The 16,837-nt window shown below is 40.5% G+C and overlaps 1 protein-coding gene across 3 annotated transcripts; it reads right to left on the minus strand.

The window, feature by feature from the left end:
* Positions 1-273: 273 nt before the first annotated feature.
* ETS2 (ETS proto-oncogene 2, transcription factor) lies at positions 274-16,490 on the minus strand. Of its 3 annotated transcripts, none has more exons than XM_074996006.1 (10): positions 16,381-16,490; positions 11,393-11,464; positions 8,425-8,545; positions 6,362-6,481; positions 5,830-6,030; positions 4,817-4,900; positions 3,825-4,067; positions 3,443-3,710; positions 2,759-2,873; positions 274-1,835 (listed from the first exon to the last, which is right to left on the minus strand). In XM_074996006.1, exons 2-10 carry the CDS (start codon positions 11,462-11,464, stop codon positions 1,620-1,622), a joined length of 1,440 nt encoding a protein of 479 aa, XP_074852107.1. In that variant the 5' UTR covers positions 16,381-16,490; the 3' UTR covers positions 274-1,619. The 3 variants fall into 3 exon arrangements, with proteins under 3 accessions (XP_074852107.1, XP_074852122.1, XP_074852113.1); XM_074996021.1 differs by lacking the exon at positions 16,381-16,490 and adding an exon at positions 16,295-16,355; XM_074996012.1 differs by lacking the exon at positions 16,381-16,490 and adding an exon at positions 15,648-15,959.
* Positions 16,491-16,837: the final 347 nt, after the last annotated feature.

Raw genomic sequence — 16,837 nt, forward strand, 5'->3', positions numbered from 1 at the left:
AGGGTGCCAGTAAGACTGTTTGGAGGAAGGGCTTAGATTATTACGGGAGGTGTTCAGTTCAGGGCTAAGTATCACCACAAAGTGTTTCTTGCCCAATTCTCCTCCCACAAGAGCTGCACACTGAGGAACCTTAACTCTTGTAAACTGGAAATAAGTCTGAGAAGAAGATCAGGTCTGACTTCGTAAGGCATTTCTGTTTCCATAAACAGTGTACTATAAAAAAAATGCTAATCAAGATATTCAGGGATTAATGGAAGTGAAAATGATACAACATTTTTTCTGTTTAAGATGATTTAATAAAGATTTGGTTTTTTCCTCCCTCACATTATACAACACATTTCAATGTACATCAAGTTCAGATAAAAATAAAGCTCTCTTAAAAATTACATTTTCCAGTGAATTGTTTTTTTTTTTCCTGTTTGGCAGTAAAAAATAGCTGCTACACAAATCCCTCCTGATCTCGGAAAAGGAGCCACCATTATGTCCAAAAATAGAATTCATATTTTAATCATATGGGATAATCCAGAGGAGAAAAAAAAAAAAAAGACAACTTAAAAAAAAATTAAAACCCCCTAGCATATAAATTGTTTTTAAAAGGACATGCATAGAAGTGGAAAAAAATATGCCATTTAGCAAGAAAAAATTCATGTATCCATGTTAATGTTTTCATTTAAAGGAGAAACAGGCTCTTTATACCCCAGACTCTTAGTTTCTTGTAAAAAAATGCCAAACTAAAACAGTTTACCAACTAGTCATGGCAAAAAAATATTCAACCAATACCCTCCATACAATTTTTATACTAGAGGCATACAGTATGATCATGTACTAGGCATTATACAGACTTTTCAGACTGCAGAATGTTGTATGCCCTATTCAAACACAAAAAATGTTTGCATTCTTCCTATTTCAAAACACAAATTAGTTTAAATTACAATATACAATATCTGTTAAATAGGAACATTAAAAGAACTTCAAGAAGAAGCATATAAATATATACAAACTGATTTGAAATGGTGTGATTTTTCTCCTCACTTTTCCTTGAAAGGAAAAATTATAACAGCTACACCTTGCTTTGAAACATAAAACAAAATGTTTCTGTACTTTAGCATTTGTGTGTAGTAAGAAAAAAAAAAAATGTACAATACAAGCTTGTCTCACTCTCTGCTTTAGCATATGGGATAAGTAGTTTTGTTTGTTTGTTTTTAAACGATGGATATGATGTAAGCAAGATGGCTGGCAAGTTTTGAGATAGAATTCTGATGTATTACTGGTCACTCTCCAACCGTTGGTATTAAAAGCAACCCATAATTATATGGCACTGTAAAAAGCCAAAACATTTAAACCATAAACCATTTCCATGTCTTCAGGTTAGAGCTAGGCACTGTGCCATCCTCCACACTGCTCCAGAAGGACTTAGTGCAGCAATACTTGAAGCCATTGCATCTGATGAAATAAGGCCACTTCTTCCTTCAGCTTTCCCCGATTACAAAACCACTCTATAGTCCTTATTTCTTAACTGTTGCACCAATCTGAGCAGTCCAAAGACTGACTGCATCCTGGGTCCTAGTCACAGTTCAAAATCTTGCAATCTTTGCCAATTTTGCATGATCTTACAGTGCTCAATCTTCTGTGTCTGGCTGCACTCCCAGCATGGCATGAAGTTCCTCTGCTGTGTACCCTAGCAGGTTCTGAAGGTCACATACAAATCGGTACACATAGCGTTTCCCTGAAGTCTTGTGGATGATGTTCTTGTCATAATAATATCGCAGGCCTCGGCTTAGTTTTTCATAGTTCATTTTTGGCTTGTTTTTCCTTCTTCCCCACCGCCGTGCCACCTTCAGTCCCAGGAGAGAGAGAGAGAGAGAACAAGCCAATTAAAGCAACTAGTTTACTACCTCAATTACCTTATGTAGCAACTAAGTCATTCTGATGGTTCAACTGCCATAAAATCAGGGAGGATACTAGGGTGAGTAAGGGCTGAAGCTGTGATGAACAATCTCTGATAGTTACTGGCCAGCCTTTCACTACAAGGAATAAGATCTAGGTCTATGAACATGACACCAACAGACAACAGGAGGGGCGAGTGAGGAACCTTGCCACAAAAGGGGTTTAAATAAGCTGTTAGCCTCTTTTAGACTATGGGGATTTCTTCTGTCAACCATCTCAGATGTGAGAGTGTAGTGTAGGTGAGTTCTTTAACTGAAAGCTGAACTATGTAAAGTAACTTAAGGCCAAATCCAAAGCCCACTGAAGAAATGGGAGTCTTTCTACTGACTTCCGTAGGCCTTAGGGCAGACCCTCTAACTGCAGCAGAAAGGGGTTCCTGCATCAATGGTATGGTTGAAGTTTATTCTACTAATAGCTAGTTTTAAGTTTCCAAATGATCACGGCAGTTATTTGATGCACACTTGAACAAAGGCCTACGAAGGCCTCTGTATCCTGTACATTTGCCACATTTCTCTCAATTCCCAGTGGTTTTAATCAACTACATTCTTTAAACAGCCAAGCATTGATGTAAGTGAAATGTAAAAGCAGCATGCAAAGTAAAGCTACAATACACTAAACTTTCAAGTACACCTGGGTGCTTGACTGTTGCTCTTCAAAAAGTTACCCAGAATCCATCCAAACTGCATAGAAAAGCATTTACAGAAGCAAAGACCCCTCTTCTTGTAAGCACCCTGCCTTGAAGGGTACTTTCACTGCTTGAGGGTATAGTAGCAGGCCCTGGACTTTCATTCAGTCACAAATGGCTGCATACCTCATCTGGGTCAGCAAGTTTAAATTCCCAGCCATCTCCAGTCCAGCTAATAAACGACTGACAGGATTTGTCTGTTAGTAACTCCAGAAGGAATTGCCACAGTTGTATAGGTCCACTGCCTGTCAAAACCAAGATGAGAGATTAAAACTAACACCCGTAACTAAAGAATACAGCAAGACATACAATAATCCTAAGATTTATCTAACCAATTTGATGTTAAGCTGTTTGGCTGACTGGTCTGTAACAAGCATCTACTGAAGAAGGATTGTTATAAGCTGGGTCTGCGATTTTAATTCATAATAGTTATTTGAACAGAGCTTGGTTTTACCCTCTTGCTAGATTCCTTTCTGCTGGTAGCTATATATAAAACCTTAGGGTCCTAAACTTCCAGTGAAGAGCATTTTGCCTTTGTAAGTGTGCTATGTGAACGCTTATGTCTGAATTTCCCTCCTTTTGAGAGGAGCTAGTAAAAAGAGAATACATTTCAAGATTTAATACAATGTTTTTCTTGGGTACAAAGCAATATGCTAAGAGTAGCAGCATTAGTCAGTAAGTTGTTCACGAACAAACGAACAATGATGGGTAAGGAAGAGATTCTCTCTCAACCTCCCTTTCTAAACATGTGCATACACCCACACAAAGAATCAGAAGCAAGAGACCAAGCGATATAGTGTGTGACATCACTTGCCTGTAAAGCCTGCTAGAATTGCTGCTGGTATAACTGGTTTCCCTTGCTCTACAGGATCACTTCTTTCTTGAATGTAGTCTTTGAAAGACATAGTAGGTTTGTTCAGACACAGAGACTGGTTACAATCATCTTCAAAACTTTCATAAGAGGGCACACGTTGTACATCCACTAAAGACGACTGGCTGTTCCAGGACTGAAGTTGAGACTCAGTGTTTTCATAACTTTCTGTGCCACTGTCACTTGATTCATGATCTCTGGGTTTACCTAAGAAATTGAATAATGGTTGTTAGAAAATAAATGGAGTATGTATAAAACATATTCAGAATAGAGTGCACAACCCCAAACTGATCATTTGAAAGTGTAGAAGGTAAATATTACCAGAGTTATCTATCAGTAGGTTCAGGTTGTTTCTTGTGAAGTCCTGAGTCATGGAGCAGTAGTTCACGTTGGCTGTCTCTAATTGACTTTTGGGGAACATGGAAAATTCTTGATCTGGGCTGAGGAGATTCGGTCCTGCAGAAGTCTGACATAAGTCGCTCAGGAGGCTGGGTTTGGGGTAAGCTAGGGTTTTGGGGTAGCTTTGCATTTGAATACCATAAGGGGGCTGTTCTGTATTAAAACCTAGAGAGAGGAAAAGTAAAGTAATGGGTTAGTTATGCACTACAGTTCTTGTTATAAAAATGTAATACTTTCTTGTGAGCAGAACAAAACCAAGTCAAACCTTCCATTGCAACAGACTAAAGTTTTTTGTAGCTGAAAACCTGAGTAGGAATGATTGACTATGGGCCTTATCCAAAAAGTCTACTGATATCAGTTCAAGGACTCCCATTGCCTTCACTAGGCTTTGAAGCAGGTTCTGTATCCCACAATCTGTAATAGGATTCATGGGGGCATGGGGAAGTGTTCCAGAGTGGGATCCTTCACTTGTTAACTGATCACCAGATTAAGAGAGACTGTGCTGAAAATACAACCTCACACATAAGCACCTTGGGGGGTGGAATATGTAAGGAGCGGGCCACTGCTCTCCAAGATTCCATATTGTATCTCCCTTTCTTCTAGCACAAAGGCCAAAAATATCTGACTCCTGGTGGACTTCATCATTGCTGCTTTTAGAGTCAGCCTGGTAGTGGTGGTAATAGGCAGTATTGTACTAACACACTAGATTTTGGCCATTCATGTACCAAAGAAATTTGATTTTTAATTTGACACGTTCTTCCCTTGTGGTTTCACTGACTCCAAGGATTTGCTCCATGAAAATAGTAGGTCTGATTATTTAATGTTCAAACCACTTGTAGAATTATAGTTTGTGAACACCTGCAGCAGAATGCTAAGGAAGTAGTTTAAAATGCCAACCCAGTCAGGATACGTACTTAATGAGTTGTTGTTGACCCAGTGTGGGACTGAGGTAAGATGAGAGTTTTCAACATATTGGTCCTGTGTCTTCTCTTGGCTGTCTGAAAACAGAATAAGTTCTTATCACACATCTGGACAGGACATTATGGGGAACTTCAAAGTGACTGGAGGCATTTGAGACAGTAACATGAAGTCAGTCACCTGACATCAAACTTCCCAGGAAGTAACTGCTATTATGAAAAAAATCCACTGGGCATGAAATTTAAATACATTTCAGGTCCTGATCCTGCAGGCATTTCACCACTTCATGCACATGTACAGTTCAATTCGAGTCAAGGTGATTACGTACTTAAAAGTTGGTAGGATATGGGCATTAGAGAAGTTTTACACACAGGAATAGAACAGCGAAAAGACAAAAATGCAGAACTACCACAATCCAGATAAACCCAAAAAAAAACCAAACAAACACTTATGCATTTGTTAAACTGCTTTGAAAGTTGAAAGGCAGCTTATGGTAACACTGGAAGAAGAAAAGGAGGATTTTTTTTCCTTTTGCCAATAGAAGTTTAGGCTCTCACCTTGGGATATGATCAGGGTGGGCATATCCCTGCATGCATGTGAAATCCCTAGACAAAAATCTGTCCTCATCCCTCTTTTGCCTTAACTTAAGTACCCTCCAGACTCCCTGTCTCTCCTACTTTCATTTGTTGACTTACTCCAAAACACTGGTAAAGGTCATTAGTAATATGAATTGACCTTGTTTGAGTTTTGATCACATTATAAATGAGGTAAGGCTGAATCTCATATAAGAGTGAATGCTCTGTGTAAGACTTCCGCTGCAACAACTACACAGTCTGGAAATAATTCACAAGACAGTGATGACTGCTTTTATGCTCTCTGGAAAGCGTTTTAAATACATTTTTGATAATGGTTAAAGATTTTAAATTCACTTGAGTTTTTTTAGGTTGCAAACTACAAAATACATCAGTTGCATTTGAAGGCTTTGTTTTCCATCTCCATTGTTAGCTACCTTTTATCATCTGTTCCAGGTGCTCCCACAGAATGTCGCCTACATAATCAGGAGCCAGCTCCAAGAAACGTTCTTTGCCTAGGTTGCACAAGTCTTGGCCGTTCATGAAAAACTGCTGAAAGTTCACATTTGCCAAACTAAACTCTCTGGTAGCCCAGAAAAGCCACTGGCAAACCTGCTGTTCAGTCCATAGCCAAGGATCTGCAAAGAGGGGAGGGGGGAAAATAAATAAATAAATGAGCATACGGTCTAGCGGCAACTCTTGATATTTACGTTCAAAGAACCTATAAAATAAGTGTAGTTTAAAAAAAATATTCAAAGTGAGGACTCATGTTTAAGAGTTATCTAGAATAGCTAGTTCTGAAGCTCAAATACAAACGATTGTCTTAATTTTAAAATCAGTGCTTATTTTTTTTCTTTCTATATTCTTATCCATTGGATGAGCTCAGCTTACTTGCTCCTCTGTGTTGTCACATAACCAATCAGCACCGTTTTTGCATTAAAAAGGAGGTTATAAATAGAAAGCACTTACTATTCGGGATACCCAGACGACATTGTTCCTTTGCAAAGCCACTGAAAGTAGCTTTTAAGGCCTGACTCATCACTGCCTTACTGCATGGGGTTAACAGAGGCAATTCACAGCTGTTTGACTCTAAAAGAAAGAAGGACGGAAAATGACATATTAGCATTTAGGCTAATGAACCAGACAGATAATGGCAAGTCCACTATGTTACATAAAGAACGAGCAAGAGAGGCTTCCAGCTATGAAATGGTATCAAATATGCCAAGCTATTTATAGGAGTTGTTTCTATGCCAGCATAAGATTTTGTTGGTGGACTTCAGTAGTAAGGAGTATGCCTTTATTATGTAGAGTTAATTATTTTTATTGGAAAATAAGGCATCTGCTTCTCCCTTTTCCCCCCCCCACTCTAATTTGACATCACAGTGACCATCCGTTAACTCCAGATACTGCATGAGCACAAGAACAATGTAACAGGGTGGGTAGCAGTGATGAGGTGGCTTGTGGATGTGTACATTTACCGCTTTACTGGACTGAATGTTAGACCCACTCGCAGATCTATCGGACAACTGAATTTGTGGCAATTTCATGTATTATTCAATTGTTAGAATACAATGTTTTTGGTCCCAAGCTAGTTTCCAATACCAAATTAACTGGCTGACAATCAGGGTACTGAATTTTATGCAGCCATAATGTTACAAATCCATCATCTAGATAATTCTCCTTAGTTAATACTGCAACCAGCCTCCTTTTAAAGGAATAATTCAGCCCCCAGCCCCCTTTTTTTAATTAGAAAGATTTGGCATGAAAACTGGCAGTCCTGTGAAAGTAAAGAGCACTTTTAAATAAAGCCTGATGGAAGTGGTCAAATTCTTTTTGCTTTACTTGTCATTAAAAAAAAGTTACCCTGATTTGATATTCTGACTGGTGTTTAACATTTCCTTGGGTTTCCTGTAGTTTGGAACCTCCTCAAACTTTCAATGTTCCATGGATATCTTTGAAAATGAGCACATAGACTGTAGTTGACAAAGTTAGGCTGTACTCCTGTCATTAATAAACATGGTATTTAAAGATGTACACTCACAGTCACTGTGACAAACATGTTTAATAAGCTGTGAGGCTGTAGGACTGTGCATGAATCTGCAAAGCTAATTTAGATATCTCTGGCCCTGCTCCTGCAATGAGCTCCCTGTCAGCAAGCAGGTGAACCTCTGCCTACATGTGGAGCCCACTGCAAGGTTGAATAAAAGCTTAGGTGTAACACCCATCACCATTTTATCTGCATAGCTTGGGAATAAGCCAGTCAAAGAGCTTGGAGGTGAAAATAAATGGAAAACTTTTGGTGAGTACAATCCTGCCACAAAGATTCCAACTTGTTATTCATGCAGTTTCTGAAGAGAGGGAAGAGGGAACAAGTACCTTGCAGAGTTCTACGTTTACTCAAGTTTAGCAGTACTACATAGATCGTTAATCTTGAAAAGACTGATGATCTTTATCTGTCTTCATTTACATGTTTATTTCTGTAACTTAAATTGATGCATTTTTAAAATGGGTCAAGACTGAATATTAGCAGAGATACATATCCAAAGACTAACTCTGCTCCAATATGCTTAACTGGCTTTCTCCTACAGACAGAACCTCATATTCATAGATCATAATTTATGTGGGTTTCCAGCAAATGGAACTATTCATGCAAATAAATTTGAGCATGTATGGAAGTGGCTGGAGCACTAAAGCCATCAACATTTAAAAAGGTTTCTAACATTAAAAACTTATTGTTCCACACTGTAGGTAGGGTGGCAAAGCTCAGTGGTTTGAGCAGTAGCCTGCTAAACTCAGGGGTGTGAGCTTAATCCTTGCGGGGACCATTTAGGGATCTGGGGCAAATACATTTAAAAAAAAAAAACCTATCAGGCACGGCGTCCTGTTGTGAGGGCAGGGGTCTGGACTCTATGACCCCTTGAGGTCCGTTCCAGTTGTATAAGACATTTATATCTCCGTATATATTTTATATTTAACCCAGCACTCTCTTTTGCCTGGTTTGTCTGATGAGGCTAACAAAAACCAATATTTACCATAAGACATTGAATCTAACCCTGTTGGCACTTCTTGAAGTGTTTGGTCTTCATTTAATCCAGGAAAATATCCCGTAAACAATGAGGTTGACATATCAAAGGCATCAAATGCTGCTTGATGCTGCAAAACAGTTCAGGAAAAGAATGTTCAGTGTTAGTGGTGCTCTAGCAGAGTACTAACAGCAACTATGAAGAGGACAGGTTAAGTTAGTATCTGGAAACAATGCACACACAATCTTCTGAAAACGAGTAAGCCACAAGTTCAGAACATAAAACAAAAATTACTAGTTGATGGTAGGGTTATATAGTTAAAATAGAAATGCAAAACTAAAGGTTGCAACAGCAGTGTTGACCTTTCTATGGGGCACATTCTGTGTACCCAGTGGTCACCCTTTTTCGCAATAAAAACAGTGGTATACTAAGCTACACATTATACAAAATGAGCTAATACTATGTTAATATAATGCAGATGAATCAATGCTATGTCTCCTGTCCTGCAGGGCCAGACCCACAGATAATGATTTATCCTGGTTTACACTGACTTCATTCAAGTAAACTGGTTCACAAAAGCTGAGGATGTGAACTTCTGATCATGGACCGTGCAACTCTGCTACACGAAAAATGCAAAAGAGCTGTGGTTTATCTAGTACAGGACAATGCTCCCCGTATGAAATGGAAGTTTAATGATCCCAAATAGGCTCCGATGCTTCTGCCACCACAGAGACGAGGGGACCAAGTTCCCAGATGAGCTGTTATTGACTGGAGGCAGTCCTCTGTGAGACTATGCTCGAAAAGCAGGACATTTTTTATTCATATGGTAAAAAGCTATGTGACTATTTTAAAACTGAGGTGATACAGTGGAAAAAAAAAATCTAGCCTATCATTTAAACTCTGAAGGGCTGTACTTGGAAGGTGCTGTGTACTTGCAAAGTTCTTACTGAATCTCCAGGCCATATGCACCCCTTATTAGTAAACAGGCAGAAAACCGACAAGCTTTTTCTACAAAAGTGAGCTCAGTAATCATGTACTTAACACGTCAGTCACGTAAGTGGCTTGTAGCCAGAGAGTGTCACTAGAAATTCCCATTGATTAAATTAAGAAGCAAAATCAACCCCCCTCCCTGTCACAAACCCAATCCTATGGGTACAATATCTGGAAAGCTACAGAACACAGCACTGAAACATATGATAGCACCTGCAGCACAAGGGAGCAGAGACTAGGGAAAGCCAACAATATCTGTATGATACATTTTGCTAGTCTTTAAAGTGCTACTTGACTGCTTTTTGTTTTGCTAGTGTATAGACTAGCACAGCTTCCTCTTTGTTACTATATGATACATGGTTCTTACTTGTTTAGGCATCCACTTGTATGCTAAAGCCAAGGTACAGATTTCTGATGAAAATAAGTTAGTGTCTCAGCATAATACAGACTTACTATCAATTGACTATTAAATTGTTTTTGCACACTAGTGTATTTAAATATCTGGTCTTTCTCTGACTCCACCACAGTTCCTTTCAGGAGGAATTCATAGCTTTTCTATTTTTGGTGCACTGTGCTTTTTTTGTTTTGTAAACTGGCATGGTAGAAACTCAAGACAGACCCTTGGAGCTCGCATGTGGTAAAGAGACTTTTTTTTCTTTTAAATACGAAGTTGCTCAGCGGCCATGAATTACATCCTGAAATGCATAAGGCCCACAAAAGAAAGAGGCTGGCATGAAGGAAAAAATAATTCTCACTTTTAACGACTAATCCAAAAATACACTGAGCTGACCAGAAGCATTAAAGTTATATAAATTAGTATGAACAAAGATTGTTCACGTACCATCCATTAGTAATAAGAAAAGTCAGAGTAAAGATACTGTAAAGCTCCTTGTTATCTGTGAAATAGTTAATAATAAAACCAGCTGGTCTGGGTTGCTACTAGAAAAATGCTTTAAGTGTTAACAGATAATAGGTCTGATTCACCACTTGTATCTGGAGAAAAGGCCAAGTTCTTTCAACATAATCTGGAAACTCCTGTGTTTTGTGTAAATAAATGACCCTTACAGTGAGTCACTGGAAAAAATGCAGTAGTATATGAATGAGTAGAAAGCATACTGTACCCTAGTCTCATGTATGAGAAATGTAAAAATGTATTAGTTAACATTTGAACACCAGTCTGAATAGGCAATAAAACCCCACATGGGATGAATCCTGCTCAATTTTGAAAAAAAGTTTGGTTTTGGTTTCATATTTGGTTTCATAGCAATTATGTACACATTTGTTACTAAACTGTGAAAAACCTGAAACAAACCCAAAAGAGTTGGCAAAAGCGATGCAGTGGTGGAATCTAATCTGAAGGGTTGACATAAAATAGGTTAACGTTTGTCCCAATCTCCAATTTTGTTTGGTTACAGGCTTAAATCCCACGTGCGAGAGCAGTCAATTCACAAGTTTCATGTAACACTTCCTATTCATTTCATAGAGCATAATATTTACTGGCAGGTTAGCAAAACAAATTACATAAGCAAGAGGAAAAAAATGAAACTGACTTTAAATGAGATTGTGATATCTTATATGAAACACTGGCATTTGATTGCTTTCTAGGCTAGAGTTTGATTTACCTTCACTTGATCTGCCTTGATAATCATGACAAAAGATATGACCTATGCTGGCTAAACATCTTTCATTAATAATTACTTGCTCCCAATCTTACAGAACAAAGTGTCAACAACAAAGAACCCAAATGTAATTAGCCTTTTACCATGGGGAAACTCTATTCTCTCCTCACCATGCACATGGGTACCCTTTACTAATACAGTAACAGAGAGGTAGCCCTGTTAGTCTGTATCCTAACAAAAAAGATCACCTAATAAATTATTTTGTAAGTCTTTAAAGTGCTACATAACTGCTGTTTTGCTTCATTAATATGTGCATGGAGTGAGAGATTAGGCCACTTGTTTTCAGCAGCTCTTCTTGGAAAACTCACCTTGAGCGTTCCTCTGTAGGTATTAGACACAGGAGCTACCTGATCCATGGTTTTGATTCCGAAGTCACTCATCTGAAAAATGGAAACAGAAAGGATGAAAAAGTTGTTCTTCAGGAAGGTAAACGTTAATTAAATCAGAAGCACCTTATCTGCTCTGTTGTAGACATAAACTTGTAACAGAAAATGGAAGGGTTTAATTCAGGGGATCCTCTGACAAGGCAATAATGTATAAACTCTAATCTTGAGTACTAGGTCCCCAACTCTGGCTCTGATTCTTACACATTTTGAATTGGGATGAACTCCATAGAAATCATTGAAGTTAACGTGGTTTGTGTATGTGAGAAGTGGATCAAGCTCCTAATATCAAAGATGAGACCTCCTAGTGCCTATGTCTGTAGAATTTAGGTTTACAAGGCCATAGATATTATTCACTTGCAAAGTATTCATTGCATCTTCAAGTTTTGGTCCCACCACCTTAAGCTGTTCATGCTTTGACTTTCTGAATTTTGACTTGAACTGGATTTCTACTAGCCACCCACACAAAATTACTTTGGACTTTCCTTTCCAGGGAGGTGTGTTTGGATGTGAGAGTCTTTTTTGTGTTCACTCAAAATATTCTGGAACTAAAATCTTGGACAATATGAATTTTGGAACAATCCAGAGTACACACATTAAAGTACTGAACATACATTTTTATAATGTGAACTATTAGCCTGAAAAAAAAGCAAAGGCAACATCTGACAGATGGACACAAACTTCAGTTATTTACCTTGAAAGTCAGTTTAACAAAACAGTATTTGGAGACTAAGCAAAATTAGAAACAATCCATTATGAGTAGTGCTCCCAATAAGCTGGGAACTTGTACAGTTGCCCAGGAGAGATTCAAATGGCACCCACCTGATTAGCAGAGCACCCACAGTTAGGTTTTGTTTCTACTGGTGATGCACAGTAGCATATAAAATTTATTCTGACCATGGAGCGAAAAAAAATCCACAGATGGACAGAAAAGATTATAGGAAACATTGATTATGAGCAGATGCAATTTCACAACAATACAGGGTTAGGTACTTTGGACACATCAGGGCTATGGCTACGAGAGAGTTTTTCCAACAAAACTGGCCTTTCGTTGGAAAGATTTGCCGAGTATCTACGTGTAAAATGTGCTTGGTTGACAGTCTGTTGACAAAACATAGCACATCTGCCAGTAGCATTGGGCCTCTCAGCATTCAGGTATAACCCCTCTGTCGACAGTTTTCTGTTGACAAAAACAGTTGTGTAGATGCTCCTGGGCCCTTTTGTCAACAAAGGGGGCTTCTGGTCCACCAGGCAGCCCTGTTTGCAGAGCTTCTCATCAGCCATTCTGTCGAGAAAGGGCCAGGTAGTCTGGCTGCTCTCTGTCACAGACCAGATTGCTCTTTCAATCTGCTTTTATGTGTAGACTCAATCTGTCGAAAAAAGTTTTGCCGGAAGATCCCTGTTGACAGAGGCTTCTTGTGTAGCCCAGAAGAAACGCGTAAGGTACTGTATCTCTGAAAAGGCTGATTATGTCTGGATGGTAGATATTCTAACTCTCAAGCATTTTATGTATGTTCCCCTTTTATGGGGATAGCAACAGTCTCTTCCAAAGATGGATTCCAGTATTTATTAAAGAATATTTCCCCAAAGATTTACACTACTTTTTGCACACTCAGAACTGAAAGTGTAACCAAGTTTGGTAAAAATACGTTTTGGAATCAACTGTCTGCCAAGTTTCTGCCTAAAATATATCTTACTACAGTTATAAATTCCACATTTTTAAGAGGATTTGTAATATAATGGAACATATAATATTAATTTTGTGCCACTTCAGTTGAGTTGATAGCCTGTAATATCAGCAAAAAGCAGTGTGTGATTTTATGACTAGTTCTAAAGTGGTGTTTGACAAAATATTCATAGTGTATAACTCAGCAAGGGAAGGCAGTAACATAGGCTTATAGGCATTCCTCAGGCTTATCATAAAGGACAGAAACACTCTGAACATAATGGCTTTATCAAAATCCACTGACAACTGTTCATAACACTTTTCTTCCACTTTGTATTAGCAGAATGCTGGATTCTCCATCATTAGAGTGAGTGTCCAGAAACTAGTATCAGTCCATGAATGCCATATCAGGAAAACAGCATCACTATTCCCAGTTACACACACACACACACGCGCGCCAAGTAAATCAAATAAGGTCTGAGCAAAATAAATACACCTTGCTGAAATAATACACATTCTCACGAAATAAATAAGCCAATAAACCCAGCTTCTTTTCTCTTTTTTTCCCCCCCAAGACATTAAAATCCTAAAACTTTACTTTGTCTTGGGTGTCAATTATTCTTCCATACACAAAACAATGACTGAAAATAGAAAACAGCATTTGGAAAGAATAGTCAGTTTAGACTTCACCTAAATAAGGAAAATGCTAATTGTGATTCTGTGGAAATGAGAACACACAATAGACCCTCTTTGTTATGAATGTGTTGGTAATGATTAGTAATATTAGCAGTGTTCAGGTTACAAATTCACTCAACCAACTGTCTCTAGGTTCTGCCCTGAAGATATTACAATTTTAAATTAACATCTTATCCTGCTTAAAACACAAACAAACAGTCATGTAGCACTTTAAAGACTAACAAAATAATTTATTAGGTGATGAGCTTTCTTGGGACAGGCCCACTTCTTCAGATCATAGCCATACCAGATTAGACTCAATATATAAAGCACAGAGGACCAAACATTGTTATCAAGGTTGACAAATCAGACAATTTTTGTTTGACAAGGCAAACAATTTTTGGACCTCTGTGCTTTATATATTGAGTCTATTCTGGTAAGGCTACGATCTGAAGAAATGGACCTGTCCCACGAAAGCTCATCATCTAATACAGTTTGTTAGTCTTTAAAGTGCTACATGACTGCTGTTTTGTTTCGATAGAATACAAACTAACACAGCTATCTCTCTGCCACTATCTTATCAGCTAAACCCGTTACTGCTCCTTTTCAGAGTATAAATTTCTAAAGCTTTTTTTAAGTTTCTAAATTTTTTATCTTTATATTTGAATGGTTTCTAGCTATGAATCTCAACTGCTAGATATAGCTATAATTTGTGATCCAGCAATGTTTTTGTATAGGTTTTCAGTTTTGGCCCATCTTTTTACTGTTAATAGTATGAAGATTTCAGGTAAAATCCTGCCCCCCCCCCCCCCAGTCAATTATACTCTTGCCAAGGACTTCAAGAGGACCACGATTTTACCTGTCATTCTCTTGGCTTGTGTGCAAGTGTGCACAATACAAGTAGTACTGTATTCAAAGATACAACTGGCATTTCTTCCAGTTTATTACACTGGACATTTTTTCCCTGCTAATCTGCTCACATGCTGTTTCAAGCACAATCACTTTTACATTTTATCATCTTTATGTTTTGAAGGCCATTGGAAACAGACTCCAGCACTTGTGCCAAAATCCTACTCTGTTAACAGCAATTTTGACCTTTCATCAAATTCTTCTAATACAATTTATATGACAATGAAAGGACGACAATATGAATATTTGTACCAGTCTGGGCAATCCATCAAGGAGGCAAGAGCTTCCAGACCAGTAATACGGAGTTCACCAGTATACCAGACAATAAGCTGGGATGGATACAAAAGAGAGATGAAGTTGGAGTATTTCACTGGGATGATAAATGTTTTGGTTAAATTTTTAAAAGGGCACAATGACAAATTTCATTGGTCCTCACTAGCCACTTCTCCACTAAAACATGAATTTACTTATTCTTGTTGGCTACACTGGGGCTAGCAGAACACCTTTGTCAACACGCATGCATGGCTGAGTGGATGAACCTGAACAGACTCAACATGATCAAGTAGTTATTAATACTTCTGAATGCTGATCAACTTTTTAACCATAACCTTTCCCTAAAGGAAGCTTGTACCTATTCAGTACAAAAACTATAGGATCGTTAATATTTGAGACCTAACTCATTAGGCAGCTAGTCTTTCAAGGCTAGAGCCACTGCTTTTTTCCTAAGTAAAACACCACCCACCTTCAGTCTGATATTGGAATGAGCTTTAAAAACAAACAAAAAAAACAAGGGAGCGCTCGATTTCCAAGCCTAGCTCCAGAATTCCCGTTAGTAGTGATGTTGCCTTAAAGAGATAACCTCACACCCACACCTTTGCCCACAAAGACGTAAAAATCATGCAACCAGCAATTTAAAAAATCCTCCTTTACCAATCAATCATCAGCTCTCTCTCGGTGCTCCTTCTCTTCCAACAGAGCGCTAATAGTTAACCTACTGCTCGCACCAAGTTGCACTGAGAGCAGGATTTCTACCCGAAGCACTTAAGGAGATGGTCGCAGCCCAGCTCCGGGTCCCAGGAACTCACTCCTGAGCGCAAGACCCGCCTGGCCGGAAGAACTTGTGAGTCTCTCCTAAACTGGCCCGTCCGGGGCGAAGCTCCCTCGAGGAGCCCTTCCAACAACGCCGCTTGCCCCCTCCGCCTGCCTCCAGAGCGGCGGGCTCCAGTACTCCTCTAGCGTCATCTGACTCGCCAGCAATGGAGCGATCGCCTTTCGGGCTCGGTTCCCACGCCAACCCCGCGGAGGAGGAGGAGGAGGAGCCGAGCCGGGCCAGGCGAGGGAGCCTGGGGGCAGGCAGGGTCGGGTCACTGCCCGCGCTGGCGACTGCCTCCCTCCCGCCACTCTGGGCGTAGCCACCCCCGGGCAGATCCCCAGCCGGCGGCGCTACCCCCCGGGGCTGCAGCTAGTGAGAGCCGACCCGACCCCGCCGCTGCAGCGGGAGACAAGCGCCCCTCCGACGCGACGCGACGCGACACGACCCAGCCCAGCCCTTCCCGTCCCGTCCCCCCGCGCCCTACCTGCGCCGCCGCGAGGCGCTCGAAACCCAGCGCGATTCGCCCGGGAGGGAGAGAAGCAGACAGGGGCGCGGGCGCTGTTCACTCACCAGGGCTGCCAGCTCCGAATGCGCCGCGCCGGGGCCTTTCGCTCGCTCTTCAGCGGGCAGCCGGGGAAGGGGCGGAGCTCGGCTCCGCGGGCCCGGCCCCCCCGGCGCCTTGGAGGAGGCGGAGGCAGAAGAGCCGCTTCCCCCTCTTCTGAGCGCGGCGGGGCTTGCGCCAGTCCCCGCCCGCCGCCGTGGGCTGGTGGCTTCCTCCGAGGCGGGCGCGCAGGCTCTGAGGCGGGCACGGCGCCGAAGCAGGGTGGGGAGTGCCCGCGTGCTCTGCGGCAGGTGGGGCGGGCCTGGCGCTGGCTCCCGCGCGGGGGTTTTGCTAACACGCCTGGAGCGGGCGGGAGCTGTCGAGGAGGCGGGACTCGATCAGTGGCTGTCGCCAGGGCTCCGTGGGGAAGTGACACTGGTGCCACGGCTCAAGCTTTTAGGTGCTGGGGCTCAAACAAGTGTTACA

This window comes from Carettochelys insculpta, chromosome 1 (assembly GCF_033958435.1).
Source record: "Carettochelys insculpta isolate YL-2023 chromosome 1, ASM3395843v1, whole genome shotgun sequence".
In the NCBI taxonomy this organism is placed as follows: domain Eukaryota; kingdom Metazoa; phylum Chordata; order Testudines; family Carettochelyidae; genus Carettochelys; species Carettochelys insculpta.